The sequence below is a fragment of the Macrobrachium nipponense genome, chromosome 11 (genome assembly GCF_015104395.2).
Source record: "Macrobrachium nipponense isolate FS-2020 chromosome 11, ASM1510439v2, whole genome shotgun sequence".
Taxonomy (NCBI): Eukaryota; Metazoa; Arthropoda; class Malacostraca; order Decapoda; family Palaemonidae; genus Macrobrachium; species Macrobrachium nipponense.
In genome coordinates, this window is record NC_061087.1 from 59,088,212 (window position 1) to 59,106,459 (window position 18,248).

The 18,248-nt window shown below is 45.0% G+C and overlaps 2 protein-coding genes across 2 annotated transcripts in view; both read right to left on the reverse strand.

The window, feature by feature from the left end:
* The window catches only part of LOC135206222 (small ribosomal subunit protein bS6m-like), a 75,876-nt gene extending 67,668 nt beyond the window's left edge, over positions 1–8,208 (reverse strand). Inside the window, 1 exon segment of the mRNA XM_064237574.1 lies at positions 8,011–8,208. Coding sequence (XP_064093644.1) covers positions 8,011–8,055 — 45 coding nt within the window. The 5' untranslated portion in view covers positions 8,056–8,208.
* Positions 8,209–15,700: 7,492 nt separating this feature from the next.
* LOC135206227 (glutathione S-transferase theta-1-like) overlaps positions 15,701–18,248 on the reverse strand; it is a 9,172-nt gene continuing 6,624 nt past the window's right edge. The window contains exons 3-4 of the mRNA XM_064237588.1: positions 16,336–16,486; positions 15,701–16,075 (exon numbers count right to left, since the gene is read on the reverse strand). Coding sequence (XP_064093658.1) covers positions 15,776–16,075; positions 16,336–16,486 — 451 coding nt within the window. The 3' untranslated portion in view covers positions 15,701–15,775. The remainder of the gene's footprint in view (positions 16,076–16,335; positions 16,487–18,248) is intronic.

The window sequence follows — 18,248 nt, forward strand, 5'->3', positions numbered from 1 at the left end:
CGACCATGGCCCTCTGCCCACAGGTAGAGGGGAGAAGGAAAAAAAGATGGAAGAGAGCCAGTCCTCACTCACTCACACATCCATTCACACAGTCACACCAGGACTCGATGCTGTTCAGCCTGCGAGGGTCTGGGTTAGCTACACAACTTGTTGAGCAGCCACCACGGGTCCCAAGGAAAAGGTATCCAAGGACCTGTGGGCAATATCCCGAAGGTAGAAGGACGTAAAGGTAGTCTGGTTAGACCAGACCCCTGCCTTCAGGACCTGCGCCACGGAGAAGTTCTTGCGAAACGCCAACGAGGGGCCAATACTTCTGACTTCGTGAGCTCTCGGACGGGACGTACGGATGTCGTCACTACCATCAGCCTCATACGCCCTCCTGATGACCTCACGCAGCCAGAATGAAAGAGTGTTCTTGGATACTTCTTTCTTGGTGACCCCGGTGCTAACGAAGAGGCGTCGACACTCAGGCCTGAGGTGACGAGTTCTCTTCAGATAGCGCCGTAGCGCCCTCACAGGACAAAGCAGCATCTCATCCGCATCATTATCGGTGAAGTCCAATAGGGAGGGAATCGTGAATGACTCGAACCTGTCATCAGGGACTGACGGTTTCTGAGTCTTCGCAACGAAGTTCGGGACGAAATCGAGCGTCACGGATCCCCATCCCCTGGAGTGTCGTACATCATAGGAAAGACCATGAAGTTCCCCTACTCTCTTCGCCGATGCCAGGGCCAGCAAGAAGAGGGTCTTGAGGGTCAGATCCCTGTCTGACGACTCTCGGAGTGGCTCGAACGGTGGTTCGAGTCAGAACTCCTAAGGAAACGAGAGTCACGTCCCACGCAGGGGGCCTTCGTTTCCCCCCTTCCCTTTGGGTTTGGGCCAAGACCTCTCGAAGCTCCTCATCAGCAAGGAGATCTCGAACGAGTTCGAGATGTCCAACCCCCTCAGTTTCAGGACGAGCGCCAAGGCGGCTCTGTATCCTTTCACTGTGGGGACTGATAGGAGCTTCTCTCGGCGAAGAAAAACGAGGGAAATCCGCTACCTGCTGAAGAGTGGCTCTGAGAGGAGATAGACCCCGTCTACGACACCAACCACAGAAGACGGCCCACTTACCCCTGGTACACAGCTGCAGAGGACTGACGGACGTTCCCAGCCATCTCTGTTGCTGCGCTACGAGAAAAGCCTCTCGTTCGCAAGAGATGGTGGATAACAGCCAGCCGTGAAGACGTAGGGACTGGACTGCTCGGTGGTACCGCTCGACGTGTGGCTGGGCGAGAAGGTTGTGCCAAGGGGGAATCTCTCTCGGTTCTCCTGCGAGAAGAGCCAGCAGGTCCGGATACCAAATGGCCTGTGGCCATTTGGGAGCCACCAGGATCATCCTGAGATTCGGGGTGACCAGCGCTCGACTGATCACCTTGCGATCAGGCTGAACGGGCGGGGAAAGGCATAGACGAAGAGGTTGTCCCCGGGTGTTGAAGAGCGTCCTCTGCAGCTGCCATGGGTCCGGCACGGCCGAGAAGAACACCTGGAGCTTCCTGTTGTGCCGGGTGGCGAACAGATCCACGACTGGTCGCCCCCACAGGTCGAAGAGCCTTTCCGCCACGTCCTGGTGTAGAGACCATTCGGTCCCTATCACCTGATCCCGACTGAGCGTGTCTGTACTACATTCCTCTTCCCTGGGAATGTAGCGTGCCGACAGCTCTATTGAGTGTGCCTGAGCCCCCACTCGTGCACCTGCCGTGTCAACTGTACACAACGGGGGAGAGACACTAGGCCCCCCTGTTTGTTGACGTAAGGCCACCACCGTGGTGTTGTCGCAACATCAACACCACTGAGTGTCCCATCAAGCGGTCCCTGAAACTCTTGGAGAGCGAGGAACGCTGCCTTGAGTTCCAGTACATTGATGTGAAGGTGCTTGTCGTTCTCGTCCCACACTCCTGAAGTCAGCAACTCCTCCAGGTGTGCGCCCCATCCCTCCCGGGTATCCGATTGCGTCTGAGAACAGCTGCTATGTGGGGGCCGGGGGGGGAAGTGCGCAGAGGCACTCCTCTTAAGAGGTTCCTGTCGTCGAGCCACCAGGCTAGGTCCTGCCTCACCTCCTGTGTCAGTGACACTGGAAAGCTTTGGGGGAATCCGTCGCCTGTGACCAACTCTCCTTTAGCCTCCATTGAAGAGACCGCAGGTGAAGACGCCCGTGAGGGACTAACTTCTCGAGAGTGACGACAGGTGTCCTTTGATCACGACTTGCCATCGCTGAGCTACCTGTTCCTGCCGAGACAGGAACTGGTTGGCTGCCTCTCTGAATCTGCTGATCCGCGAGTCCGCGGGGAAGACTCGCCCTGCTACCCGCCTGTCGATCAGCATACCCAGGTACTTCATCCTCGCTTGGGCTCGAGATCGGACTTCTCGAAGTTCACAACGATCCCCAGATCGCGACAGAACTCGAGGCAGCCGATCCCTGTCCTGTAGCAACTGCGAGCGGGAGCTCGCCAGGACTAACCAATCGTCGAGATACCTCATCAGACGTATCCCGTGCGAATGGGCCCAAGCAGACACCAGAGTGAAACACTCGCGTGAAACACCTGTGGGGCGGTTGAGAGACCGAAGCACAGTGCCCTGAACTGGTTACACCGTCCCGTCGAGGATGAAGCGGAGGTACTTTCTGGAGGACTGATGAATGGGTATTGGAAATACGCATCCTTCAAGTCCACTGAAAGCATGAAAATCGTTCTCCCTGATGGAGGTCGAGCACTGAGCGTGCCGTCTCCATCGTGAAACCGGGTCTGGCGAACAAACGGTTCAGGGGAGAGAGATCTATCACCCGGGCTCCAGCCTCCCGTAGACTTTTCCACCAGGAAGAGTCGACTGTAAAAGCCCGGTGACTGATCCGTGACGATCTCTACAGCTCTCTTGCTCAGCATGGTCTTGATCTCCTGTCTGAGTGCTACGTCCTTCGGTGACCCGGGGACGTACGACTGCTGTTGGACCGGGTTGGAGGTGAGGGGTGGCCGAGATTCGAAGGGTAATAGATATCCCTCCCGAAGACATCTACAATCCAGGTCTCGGCGCCGTAGCGCTGCCAAGTTGCCCAATGGCTGGCCAGGCACCCCCCCACTTCCGGCAGCAGGTGAGGGGGAACGCCGTCCCTAGCGTTTCCCCCCTTTCTTCGACTTCTTCCAGAGCCTCCACTGGGATGAGGAGGGCTGGGAGGAGGGCTGGTTACGGCCCCCTTGCCAGAAGTTGAAGAAGACAGAGTCATTCCTCGGGGGCTTCGACGCAGCAACCGTCTTAGCAGCCGAGGAAGCGCTAGCCGAGCTCTTAGACTTGGCCGCAGTCCGAGGCTGCCCAGAAGCCTTCGAGACTGCCTGGTGAACCAGACGGTCACTGTCTTCAGTGCGCCGTCTGTCCACCGCAGCGTCCACCATCTCTCCTGGGAAGAGAGACGTGGAACTCCGTAGAGGTCCGTTTCGAAGCCCCAACGCCGCCTCACGCCCGGCCGCCCTGGGGAAACCCGAGTAAGGACAGCGTCCCTTCGTCGGAGAACCAGGTTTGGCCCACAGGTTCACCGTCTGGTGGGCAAGGAAGGAGATGGCTCTTCCCCCAGACTGGCAAAGTCTCCTGAAGGCCGAGTCCTCTTCGGGAGAGATTCCCCCGGAGTTGGCTGCGACCTTAGATACTGTGAGGGACCACAGATCTAGCCAGGAGACGGCCTGGAAAGCTGCCATGGCGGTAGATTCCAGGCGAGTGCCTCTTGCTGCGAGAACCACAGGTTCTCGGACAGGAGCTGTTGCAGAGACACACCCGGAGTCAGCCTAGCTAACTCCGGGTTCACTTTTTGGCGGCATCGGGTCTTCAGATGGCACGTAAAAACCACGCCGCTGTCGTAGCAGAGGAGGTGGAAGCAGCTTGCTCGACCTGCCAGACTTGAGCGAACCGTCTTGTCCGGAGACAAGCGATTCAAACCTGGTCTAGCACTGATCCGCAAGCTCGGAAAAGCGGCAAACCCACCGTCGGTCTGGGTTCCCTCTTCCTTCGGGCCCCAGAAACGACTCGAGCCGGGACGTGGGCTCGGATGGTGGGAGCGGCGATCCTTCCCCGAGGTCGTTGTGCTTGGACGAATCAGCGCAATAACCTCGGCAAAGTTCCTCTGGATCTCGTGTGTGATAGCATCCTGTGGAGTCGTGGACCGTCCAGTCCCTCGAACAGGAGTACCTCCCGAGGACCTCCCTCAAGGAGAGGAGCAGCGACAGCCCACCCCCTCTAGGTCTCCTCCAACCACCTGTGCGTACGACCTGGCCTGGTCCAGAGAAAACCGAGCCTGGTACGTACGACGACGTGGCGGGATCCCTGAGGGGCGCACCCCTCACGATCACTCCTCAATACCTCGCCCCTCCCGGTGTAACCCGAGGAGGTTGAAGGTATGGGAGAGGCAGACCTGACGCTCTCTCCTCGCTCACTGGCAGAAACCAGCTGGGCTTGGAGGACTGCAGGCGATCGCCAACCCGCCCGGCGGTGGCGATCGAGCTGCAGACCTAGTCGAGCCGTTTTTTTTTTTTTCTCGCTGTGGAGAACGGCTGGACCGAGAACAGACGGCCCCCCAAGGTCTCGTGTCAGAGGAGCTGGTGCTGGTCGCCGTACCCGATCGCTCTCTGTGAGAGAGCGACGGTCAGGCGACCGGCGAGCTCCACTGTCACGGTTGAGACCGGTGCATATCCTCACGGTGCGTCAGTTCGCTGGTACCAGCCGTGGCTGGTGCCGGCGAACGGGGGGACCTCTTCCCAGCCTCAGCCCGTGGCCGTCGTGGACCGTCAGTCCGCCCGGGTAGCCAGCCGCTCGCCGTGAGAGCGAGAGCTGGTCTGGTGAGAGTCGCGTGAGCGCTGTCACCAGTCTTCCGCTCCGTGCCGTGAACCTGACGCTGAGGCGGACTCAGAGGTCTGGTTCCTGGCTGCACGGTCGCTGGCAGGCGACCGTACACTCGGTACCTCTCGCCAACGAGCGGCCGAGGACGGATCCTGCTGCCGTGGCCGAACCACTAACAGCAGGTGAGGAAGTGCCGGTGTTAGCCGGCACCCCTCTGGCCCCCGTAGTCTTCTTCCTTGCGGGAGAAGAGACGGTCCTGCTCCCGAAGGAGCAGGGCGACCAGCGGAAGAAAACCCCCCGTCTCACCAGAGCGAGACGGGCCCTTAGAAGCTCCCGAAGGAGACTTCTTAGGGGGGGGGGAGGCAACCTTCTTCTTCTTAGGCAGGGGAGCCTTAGAAGAGAAGGGAAGAGGCGGCAGACGACGACGACGAAGAAGACGATGAAGACGACGACGACACCTCCTCCTCTTCCTCTTCTCTTCGTCAACCTCCTCAGGACCGACGTCAGGTCTGTCATCCAGGACGGAGCCGGGGCTGCTGTTGCCGAAGCAACAGGGCCCGGACGTACCTGTCCGAACAGACCCAGCATCGGGAGCAGCGGCGCCAGGAACAGGGACAACATCAGCAGGTGCGAGCATCACAGGAACGGCAGTCGGGACGGCAGGAGCAGGAAACAGGAACAGCAGCGGTGGTCACGGGCAGGTACGGCAGGCTGTGTTTTTTGGGCCGGTACTAGGAATGGTCTAACCAGCGGCACAGACATCATCGGCACCGGCGGGAGGTCCAGGGGCGAGCTCTTCGGGGGCACAATGAAGTCCGGTCGTGGCAACACGGCAAACCCAGGTGGGCGGCATCACACTCCCCCGAGTTACGGGCGACTGGCCCCTGCACCGATGTTGTGGGTGTCACAGAGACCGCGTGCTGGGTGTACACCAGGTGAGGAGGTGACGCGTAGCCAGGTGTTGTCAGGGTCGTGGTGGTGGTTGTGACCGTAGCGTGCGTAACCGCCACGGAGCCAGCGAGATGATAGAGCAGCCCCTGGACACTCGGCACGCCCTGCAGTCCCAACGACGCCCACACCTGTCCGAGGTCATCCTTCACGGCAACCGCACCTGAGGAGGCAAAAGTCGGGTGATTAGGAGGATCCTCTACCCGCTCGCGCGAAGACGAGCGGATAGAGGACCCAGAGTACAACTCTACGTCGGGGTTATCTAGCGCCCTCCTCCACACTCGACAACATCGGGAGAGGAGAAGGACCTAGACACCCCAACCGCCCCGAAGGGAAGGCGCGAGACGTGGAAGTTGATCGCGGCGGCAGGAAAGAAGACGAAGTGTCCGTCACCAAAGGAGTCGCGGGGAGAGCTTTCCGACGACTCCTTTGCAGGCCTTCGCTTCTTCCTGCCCTCATACAATGTCCACTGCGCCCTCCGACCAGTTCATACAAACATCACAGGGCTGGCGGGCCGGGTGCATTCGCGCCCCCGGCACCGAGCACACAAAACATGAGGGTCTATCTCGGGGAAAGATCTGAATTTCCCACATTTGCGCCCTTCGGTACCCGGGCAAAGTCTCCTTGGGGTAGCGAGGCGCGGAGATTCCATCATTTATGATTTCAGCGTAATTAATATGAAAAGAGAGAATACTGTACTTACAATCTTTCATACACAATTACAAACAAACAAGAAAGCAAACGACGAGCAGCGGGCAGAGAGCGAACACACACGTCCATCCACGTGAGGCCGAAAGCAAAAGTGATTTGTTTACCTCCCAGTCGCGCCAGCGCGCGCCTGTCGGACAAGCAGTTAACTACCGAACCCCTTGTTCGAAAGCTTACGACCTATCCAGCTGCCGCTCAGTATCTTCCTATTGTAAAGGACCGAAGGTAGGTTTGTATGCCGTGTCGGAACAAATTATCTAAGTGCATGCTCCGTCGTCGTCTTCTACCAAAAACAGTTTACTTAAAAACGTCCTGGTAAGGACTGTGTTCCGATAGTTGTGATGAAAGTGCTTAGCATCTGTGGTACAAGTGGTGTGCGGATTTATCACAGGAAATGGGAAGTTTGTTGACACAAGCGACTCTGTAAACATCAAGATGGCGTCAATCTTCTAAGTTACCTAATCGTAGTAAAATTTCACAAGCGTTTTGGTGAGATTCCACTACCGTGGACACCCTTTTTCACTACTGTTTAAATCTTAAATTTGGCCTTAATTTCTAACTTTGGAGAAAATACTTACTTTGATAGGAGAGTAGAGGTCTTTAGCTCCGTTTCTCACCAACAACAAGTCGCGACTGATGCCCATCTCCGGTGTCAGGACGTGTTAGCCTATAATGTACTTTTTTGGAGGGTGGCATGCATGATCGTCGTTGGCTGCAGGCCATGCGGTTTGTTTTTACCCTAAATACAGAGTGAGTAAAGCTGGCCTCACACTAGGCATTTTTTTCTCGAGCAGCGAGCCGTTGCTGCCGAGAATGAAAAAACCGGGAGCTTTTAGCTCGAGATTCTTGCTTCCGAACAGGACGGAAAGCAGCCAGCACGAGCCGCGAGCCACAGCATAGTGTAAACAAACAAGATGGCTGCTGCTGATAGGACTTACTCTCCTGAGCCACTCTTGAACCCACAAACGTTTTTGTTACTCTTGCATTCACGTAAGTTTCGAGAAATAAACCACTGCAGCGCATCTTGCAACAGTCCGACAATTTCTGGGCGCCATGATGATATCAAGATGATCAGTTTGTTACTTTTTCCTACGGCTCCTCGAAACCACGATGGTCCGAGTGTGACGATACAACACTTTTGCTCGCGAGCATCGGCTGGATGCTGGCCAAAACCACGAGCAAGAAATGACTAGTGTGATACCAGCTTTAGGGTGATCTGCCCGAGTAAGATGGACTAAAGGCGGTTGTTTTCCCAAGTCGTTCCCTCTTGAAATCTTGGTCAGGGGGCTAATATCTGGAGCCGTTCTTTAAAGGCTTGGGCTGGGCCATATCAATCTAAGGCTTAGCCTAATCTTTCAAAACAAACAAACAAACAAAAAAACTTGGTAAGGGCATGATAGCCTAGCTAGGTACTTGGGTCCAGTTCTACCTTAGTACAGGTAGTCTGTGCTGAAATAACCTTACTATTAAATAAATTAAATGGTAAACTTTTACCTTCGGCATACTCCTGACTATCATCGATAATTCGTATAACGGCATAGTAGGTAGTAGGGTAGTAGTTAAGTTACATAAAAACCGAGACGATTCACAACAAACCAAGAACTGACGAAAAACCAAGCAAAGGTTCCAGTTTCCTAGTAGTAGTAGTGGGTGGGATTGCCTCTGAAACGGTTCCCTTGCTTGTATTATTCCTCCTTTGAGTTATTAAGTTTTTTCTCTCTGTAATGCCATAATTTTCAACTTACCCCTCAGCAGATCTGCAAATAAAAGTATTTTAGCTATCAATGCCTCTTTATTATCCTGGCATGGCTGTTGCACAAACCTATATCTATTTCTAATCTCGTTATATATATGCTGGGCAGTAGGGTTAGAAATTCTACATTTTCATTTTTTTTGCTCAAAACACAAGTATTTTGTATCTTCCCCTTTTAGACATTTGTATCATTTATTCGTAGTGTGCATTGTCTAGCCTTAGCGGTTAGAATTGTTTTTCTGTGTTTTATACGAAATTTCTTGTTATGTTTCTTTATATTTTCTGTAGATTCTTAATGTTGTCTTGACATTCATTTCTTTCTGCCACGCTTTTCTGTCCCAGTTTTATTATTATTATTATATTGTTGTTGTTGTTGTTGTTGTTGTTGTTGTTGTTGTTGTTTGTTGTTGTTTCTTTTGGCTGTTTACCTTTAAGTGATTAAATTGTACTAAGTTTATGTTTAATTCTTTCATATATTCATTTACTTGCATTATGCAGGGGGTTTTCTTGTTTTCATATTGATCCATTGTTAATCTCGTATAGGAGCCAATAGTTTATTCTTCATGGTTTATTTTTCATATCTCTCGAGTGGCAGGTAGAGGCCCCTATTTCGGATCTTAACGCACAACTTTCTGTGAAATTTGGTGCTTTCAGAATTTTCTATAAACTTGATTGTCTACTTTTTGTAATTCATTTATGGTTTTCCTGTCGAGTTTCATGACTTCCATGGCATACATGAAGGATGGCATCACTAATCCTTTCCAATAAAGGTTTCTTATCTTCACCCTGCTACAGCTTTTAGTGATGATTGCATTAGCCATATTTGCCATCTGCTGTGCTTTAATTTTGGGTCCTGCTTATCTATTCTCTGGGTCAGTCTTTCATGTTGCTGATCGTTACACCTAGGTATCTTATCTTCTTAACTGTTTTTATGCCTTCTATGTGCTCCAAATTTTCCGCATCGTCAATATAATGCCAGTCGTTGTATATTTATACACTGCTTTTGTCTTTATTTATATTTAGGCCATATTCGCTCGATATTTCCATAAGATATTGTATTGCTTTTGTTATTTCATCAAGGGTGTATCCTAATATTAATCCATCGTTTGCATATAATAGTGCCACTATTCGCATAACTCCATTTCTGAAACCTTTTGTTGTAGCCTACTTTCTAATTTCTTATTATCAAGTAAGTTATTAGCAGAAAGAATATGGTTGACCCATTGCACCTCTGCCTTATTCCACTTGTTACATTTAGCTCTTCTTGTTCTACATTGTTGAGGCATAGACTTGATATGTCATTTGTATAAATCTTTGCTACTGCACTTATTACCTCTGCATGTAACCTATATTTCATCATGACCTCTATGGGCTTTTTTCTGTTAACGGAGTCAAATGCTTTTTGGAAGTCTATTGATAACACAAATAACGGGTCTTTTCTTCTGTACGTTTTTCGTATGCAATGTTCTAAGATATACAAATGATCAATTCCTCTTCTTTGTGTGGTAAAGCCTGATTGCAGTTCATTAGTTTTCCCTATATTTCTAATATGCTTTTCTATTTTGGTTTGCAGGATCCTCATAAAAATTTCATTATACATTGGTTCTATCATACATCTTTTATTATACATTTTATTATACATCTTTGACTGTGGATTGTTGTTTCTTGGGTTAAAATGATTTTTTGATTTTTATTTATTTAAACCAGCTGCTCTGTGTTTTCCTGCCTTTCAGTATGTTGTTCAAAAATTCTGCCAATTCTCTTTTAAGTTTGGTGCTTTGTGAGAACAGTCTGAAAAGAACTGGTTTCATTCCATCTTCCATGTTATGTTTATACTGTTCTTTTTTCCTCTTATTTTGTTTTCTTCTTTTTGGCATAGGCTATTGTTTTTCCAGAATTTGACAGACTCTTTCTCTAAGGTTTCTTCCGTAATCTCTTGCTTATTTTCGTCGTACATCCTGATCCATTCTTATTCCTAGGTTTTCCTGGATCTGTTTTTGTCATTCATTATCTCATTACTGACATTTTCTTCATATTCTTCACGAGTTTTCTTTATTATTATTTGTACTTCTGTTGTTAATAATATGCTTCTTCATAGTATCTCTTTTGTTTTGTGTTCGTGGCTTTCCTTTTTAATTTATTTGATATCCTTCTTTAGCTTATTTTTTTCTTTATTTCTTTGGTGACCCATAGGGGTTGGATATCTTCTTGCTTTGATTGGTTTAACCTTCTCTTTATTATCTTATCTAAGGTATTTGCTTTTGCTTAACTCATTGTTTCCTCCAGCTGGGTTTGATCTCCTTTTCTGTCATGACGGCTTTGTTTACTTTATATATAGCATGGTATGTCCTGGTGGCCTCTTCTGTCATTTTCAGATATTTGATTTCTTTTTAACTTCATTTTTAAAAGTTTTTCTGGCTTTTGTATCCATACTGAATTGGACTTTCAATAGGTGGTGGTCTGATAGGTCATATTCATAGTTCATACTTCCCCTCATATATCTCCATACATTCATAGTTTTTATACATGTTTTGATTGACAAGGGCAAAGTCAATAGCGTTGTTTTGATTTTCTCTACTCCAGGTTATCTCCCCTTTGCTGCTGGGATCTCCATTTACTAGTGTTAGATCATATTTTTCCATTAGGTCCACAACGTATTTTTCATTTGGGGTCAAGTTCTTCCTTCCCCATGAAACCTAAATGCCCAGTGAAGTCGACAAGGAATATTCTCTAATGCTACGTGTAAGGGACTCATTATTCGTTTATTTCTTTCTTTATCAATAGTTGACATGTAGGCTAGGATTAGATTAAATCTTGCTGCTTTACAATTGCCCTCAACTAGGAGTGTCTGTGTTTTGATTATTTCTTTTTTCAACTGGATATCTCTTTTGGATCTATAGTACATTATTAATAGGCCTCTTTTGGTGTCATCCCCGTCTCTAATTAAGTCCACCATACTGATGCCTGTTGGGAATAGGAATTTTTGCTGTCAGATGTGTTCGTTTGTGCAACACCCTCTTCAAGTTTCCCATGTACACAGTTGCGGGCATACTACATATTTGATTATACTCGATTTAGGTATCGAGCTTAATTAACTAAAACGTATTTTCTAATTTTTACTTTCCGTTTGTTATTCTTCTTTTATATGATACTGATAACACGTTATTTAATGTTTCTCTCGTTTGTAGGATTTTTTTTATCTTTATGTTCTAATAAAAGTAATTCATTAATTTAAACCTTATTTCCAAAGATTTGCTAAAGAGCATTTTTTAAGAGAAAAGGAGTTACATGGACGACATAACAACAGCTGAAAAGTGTTCGATCCTTAAAATTTTATATATTACCGTCAACAGTACCTATAGATTTACTTTTTATGACTGCAAGCTTTAGAAGATAATGGTTTTACTTCAGGTAGTAAGTCCAGAAAAAGAAAGATAACCAAAACAAAAGGACAAAATGATGAGTCGAACTTAGCTGATAGCAGATATTTCAGCATGTTGCTATGAAAAAATATTCACCTAAAATAAGTTGTCTGTTTGACATTTTGTAAAGATGTTCTGTTTAATCTTTGACTTTGTCTTTACAATTGTGTGTGTGCTCACTGGTGTGTTCTCCTGTCTTTTAAACAGGCGGTTCTAGTGAGGGGACCGAGAGTCCTATAGAGGCCAAGGGTCCCGTGTGGAGAAGAGATAATTGGTGTGACTAATTACTGATTGAGACATTTGAATACTAGGGGGTTATCTGAGTGGTTTGTCTGTGAGACTTGAATTATTATCTTTCCATTGTTAAATAAATGTTATGCTTTTTGTAACTCCGTCTCTAATTTGATGACCTGATGGAATGGAGAGAGAGAGAGAGAGAGAGAGAGGTGGGGGGTGGGGAGATTGAGTGTAACCAATTCGCCTTGACGCTCAGGTTTAACGCATACCAACTATTAAATACCTTTGCTGGTAATAGGTGTCAGCGGACAGGTAACACATTCACCTGCGCAAACCCAACAGATCTCCAGCCAGATAGTTCTCATTCAGGTAGGTCTGGGACTTCCAACTCTTCTGTGCCCACAGAGCCTAACTGACCCTGTCTCGTAATACTGGCCTCGGGGTCATGCGAATTACATGTCCAAGCCCCCATCCCCATCTCCTTTCATCATTATCATATTATACGTATATGGAAATTTCGTCATTCCCGTTATTTCTCCCCTGGGATAATTTCTCACTTTATGCTGCTACCTGACCCCCAATACTTAAATTAATATACTTAGATAGACAGGTAAGTATAATCATTTATAAAACTATTTCACTATTTTCCAAAATCGCATAGCAAGTATATTTCGTTTATTAAACGTTAACTTTTCGCTTTTTGGCCTCTAACCATTTATTCGTTGTAGTCTTGTGTAATATAACGAACATACGATTAGAAGACAAAAAGCGAAAAGGTACCGTTTACTGAAACGAAATATACTTTCTATGTGGTTTTGTAAAATACTGAAATAGTTTTATAAATGAATATACTTTGCTGTCTAGCCTGAATTTTTTTCTTCTAGGGAGGGAACGGTGTTGACTGTGGAACCGAGTTTATTTTCAATATATGTTTTGGTGTTGTTTGTCCTCTGAAACATAGATAATTAATCTATACAAGAAAACAGTTCTCGTATGTCCTGAATCACCAGAAACCTTTTTCGTTTCGGAATTATCCTTGTTTGTTAAGTTTTCGGTTCTTCTTCAGTTATAATTTCCTAAATAAAATGTTACAGAAGTGATGAACATTTATTTTTTGCTCATTTCTCTATGCTTCATTTAATATGGCTCACCTCTTTTATATCTTCCTCATGCTTCATGTCAATTCATCAATATTTATTTCTGAGCAATTCATTGGTTATTATTTTTTCAGTTTTATACCCCACATCATGAGCCTCTTTAGATTTATTAATAACAGCATTCAATTTATTTTTTGTAGATTAGTTCTAACTCGACCTTTCATCGGCGAAATTTGGGTTAAGATCGTCCCATGAGCTATCAGTTTTGCTAACATCATTCATTGTATAGATTAGAAACTAAGAAGTCAAATACAGCACACACACACACACACACACACACACACACACACACAGATCTAGACCGTGGTTATGGTAATAATTCATAAAATTCCATAAATTTCTTATGAAAATTCTTTGCTTACCATTGATAAAATCAAGAGAGAAGAATGGTTTTTATCACCAAAGTTCAGCGTTCTAGAAGCACAATTTTTTAAAATATATATGTTTACCCACATGGGTTCAATGGGTACTCAGAGAGCCGTCAACTTTTTGAAGCATCATGTCTAACAAAATAAACTGCACCAGGTTTGTCTTTATGATCCTCGTACCTTCTATTACGGGGCATCACGAACTTTTGATGAAGAATAGCTAGACAATAATTACAAATTCAAATTTCTGTTTGAGTTACAAGATGTCAAAAGGTGGGTTACCACTCAGAATTGAATCCACTTACAAGACAAACAAATCCTTAAAAACAACCATTTTCTGCAAATAACCGTCCGGTGTCTTTTTAAGTATCCGAAGGTCAAAAGACAGAAGTCGCCCTGCTAACTTCATCAAGGTTCTTGGAGAGGTTTCTCGCTTTTTAGTTTTCTATAAAAGAAAACTATTGCGACGTTCGTTTGTCCATCCACACTTTTTCTGTCCGCCCTCAATTCTTGAAAACTACTGAGGCTAGAGGGCTGCAACTTGATGCGTTGATCATCCACAATCCAATCGCCAGACATAACAAATTGCAACCCTCTAGCATCATTAGTTTAGGTTAAAACTAGCTATGATCGTGCGTCTGGCACAACTACAGGTGCCGACAATACAGGCCACCACCGAGCTGTGGCTGCAAGCTTCATGGGCCGCGGCTGAGAGTTTCATACAGCATTATACTCCGTAAAGAAAACTCGATTGCGCTGAAGTTTCTATATATATATATTTTTTTTATGAGAACTGCCTTTTTCGCGGTGGAAGTTTTTTTTTTTTTTTTTTTGTCCCCTAAGCGAGGTTGTGGTTTGAAACAGTGACTTAAGATGTGGTTGTTTCGAATGCTAACATGAGTGTGTATTTGCATGTTATGTATGTATGTAGTTTTATATCAACAGAATTGCACAGATGCTCTCGCGTGTCTCTTAATTGTTTAAGCCTTACATAACTGCCTTTGCGTTGTGGGCCTACTTTACTCACTCATCAAATTCATGAGGCAGGGGCGTGCACAATGTTGTGGGGGCACTTGGGTTGCTTGAGCCCCTGCTCTTATTTTCTTCATAGTTAAGGTGCCCCTTTTGTCAGAAATAATAATTCAATTGCATCATATTATACATAGGTTGATTTATATGGATTTTAAAGTCTTTCACCTTCTCCCCTCAACATTTCTACTTTTTATATATATCGTATATTACCGTCTAATTGTAGCATATAAAACAAGGCAGGTTTCCTTGAGCCTCTGAGGCCCTTCTGAAAGTCTGTGCACGCACCTGCCAGAGGCCGCCTCATTCCCATTACCTTCCAACTTAAAAATAATGCGAGATGAAGGATGCGCTCTTTGATGCTAAATATGATTTTCATATGGTAGTTTTTCAAAAAGTGTACAGAAGTGTAGCACACATACCTACGGAAACTTCATTACCACTTTTCCCTACGTCATGGATGAATGAAAAATCACGGCTCTTTACCAGCCTTGATCTTATTTGCATCCTGGCTAGCTTAACATAGGTTGGAAAGTCATCATTTCAAATTTGTGTAAAGATATTACATTGGTCATGAACAAAAATGGCCGTTCATATATATGCAATCATTTCTCCTAGTCTTTGTATGGTGCTTTTACGTTGCATGGAACCAGTGGTTATTCAGCAACGGGACCAACGGCTTTACGTGACTTCCGAACCACGTCGAGAGTGAACTTCTATCACCAGAAATACACATCTCTTACTCCTCAATGGAATGGCCGAGAATCGAACCCGCGACCACCGAGGTGGGACGCTAATACCATACCAATCACGCCGCTGAGGCGCTCATTTCTCCTAGTCAACAGGTATGTGGCCAGAACTCTAGCTCTTTCGTGATAGCTTTGTTAAAACAGGTCACACGAAACACTAAAAGAAGAGCAATGAAATCTCTATATGATTTCTTCCTGCTTCATGTTTACTCTCATCTGAATTATCAAAAAATACCCTTACATTTAATCATTATAATAATTAAAAGTTCTGTCAGCTCAATTCCTCAATCATCTACGAAATTTCTCAGTTCGTCCCTATATTTACTACTGATTACTGGGATCTGCAACACTCTTTGTGTTGTGTATTGGTGCTTTCTTTAACTTTATTGGGTTATTTTAAGACTTAAGTAACTGCTGTTTCTAATATGTTCCTAAATTTATAGAATTCCATTGTAGGGTCATTAAATACTTTAGTATCTGTAAAGTTTCATTTATTATCCCAAGATTTCATAAAAACTGAGCAATCTTAGCGTTCAAGTGTGTTTCACTGTTTCATAGTATCATGCAGGACCTTATGCACCTCTTGGTAGTGCGGCCCAAGAGCATTTTCGACCCTTTTCAGGTATTCCCTGACTGGCTGTGAAAGATCATAACCTCCGGCCAAAGGTTGCTCGAACTCACAGGCAGCAGCAAGGTCAGCAATGGTCAAGTGGTCGCCGACAATGAAAGGCTTCGAGGCGAGGAAGTAGTCTACGAAGTGCTTTTCTACTTGGCCCAGTGCCTCTTTGTGCCGGTTCACCAATGGCTCGTCCATCGGCTTCTTGGTTACGCCTGGTGCTATCATCTGTAATTAAGAAAAAATAGGTTAAACAAAATCGCCCTCTCTCCCTCTTTCCCATAATACAGTAAAAACTTGACTGTAGGCTATATTTTCCATTCATTCTGTCTTCGAATCTCGAATTCTTTTTAGAAATAATTTGCCACAAAGAACTCTACCGGTTTTCTCTATGTGGGACTTGTCTTTATCCACCAAAAGAAGAAGGAAAATAAAGAGTCCTAGTTAGTTCTTATGCCAGTGATGAAAACCTGAGCAGATGGACTGACCTTGTTGTAGAAGTATCCGACGCCATGGTTTCTGGTGTTTGTGTGCTGCCAATCCAGGTATTCGTCAACTTTGACCCGGATATCCAAATCCTTGGGGTACCATTGACCTGACTTGTCGTATTTACTGGCAATGTAACGAAGAGCTGCACAGCTGGAAAATAAGATGGAATGAAGCGCGGATGAGATTTTACTGTTAATAAATTTCGACAGATTGACATACATGTCTGACGTAAAATTAACGAGCTCGACATCCAAAAATGACATATATGCAGCCGAATGCATGAAAAAGCCTCAAAGGCCTTCGGTATATGGCATTTCATATACCTTGTACTGTCATCGGATTTTATTTTAAGATGATATATGGTTCCATATCCACTGTAGAATATGCAGGGCATTTTAAGTTCGATGGAATCAGAAAATGATATTTTCTTTAACTGATCAAATCATTATGAAAGTACATGAACATCTTTCGAATCGTTAGTTTAAAGAAAGGTGACACTAAACATTTGGAAAATAAAATGACCGAATTAAAAATGTATGAAAAGCTGAGGGATGACTGAGCAGATAGTTGCTCAAGATACATATGACAAAAAGGATTTGTTGACAAATAGTTATCACATGACTGGCGCAGAATCAATAAGGTTCTGAAGAGAAAAATTCCGAGGGTGAAACTTTGGAGTGATGGATTTAAGATAAAATTATAGTGTGGATGAGATAACAATCGAGTGTTCATTTTACGATACAGAAGGTGTTAAAGAGGAGTTTCATAGTATTATGAAAAATAAGCTTAAACAGGCGCCCAAAACTAAATCACGGTTTACCATCATTAAATACTCCTTGCTTGCAAATGAGATGAAAAAATACAAGTTAAAGAACTTCTTTGCGTTAACATAAAATTATTGACAAGGCCTTTAGTAGCGCAGTTAGGGAATTCTTTGTTGAAATCATTTCAGTAGAAAGCTTCTGTCCTAAAGCAGAAGTCATATAAATAAATATCTAGCTAATGAGAAATCATTGGTCTGTGTGACTTTCTCTCGACTAAAGAAATAAAACTCTCCATCGAGTGGAAACTGTTTTCCTTCCAAAGCTAATGGATGGCTTCTTTTTCTCGAGAAAATTCTGTTTATGCATACGTATGATGTATGTGAACAATTATGAGATAACAGGTAACTACTATTAAGGCTTAACTAAACTTTCAGCACATTTTTAATAGAAACAGGTCGAGCATCGATTAAACTTTCTAAAAGAACTCAATTTGTATTTTGGATAAGCTGCTGACAATAATCATAGTTAAAATGAGATTTTACAAGTAGAGTCGACAACTGCGAATACGACATAGATACAGAAGCTATCCAGTTATAATGACTGTTATTCGGATATTCAAAGGAAGCATCACTAATACTAAAGAATATTCTCTAAGGATATTAGCGTTGTTTATATGAAAGAACATGTATCAGGTTCCAGTGCGGAATACTGGGAACCTAAGTTGAAAATCACATTGGAATGGTTAGTCCCATGGCAGTGTAATGGCAGGATGTAGAAACATTTCCTAAAGAAATCTTGAATTTACATTAATATAATAATAATAATAATAATAATAATAATAATAATAATAATAATAATAATTAAAGCCCATGTCTAAACACTCTTGACCCTATTTTGCAAAATATGTTTGTAGGAGATTTAAAAGAGACGCTAAAGAATGTTAGTATTACTGGTTAAAGGCCTTTGCCTCGTCTTGATTTATTCACGTACCAGGAAACCGTTCCTCTTCTGAAAGAGCTAATTCAGATATGACTTTTTTATGAAGAATGTAGAAAAAGATGCTTCATATGGCTTTCGTAGAGATGGCTACATTTAATTATTTTGCTAAATTTGTATGTATTGAACAGACCATCTACTCTTTTAATCTT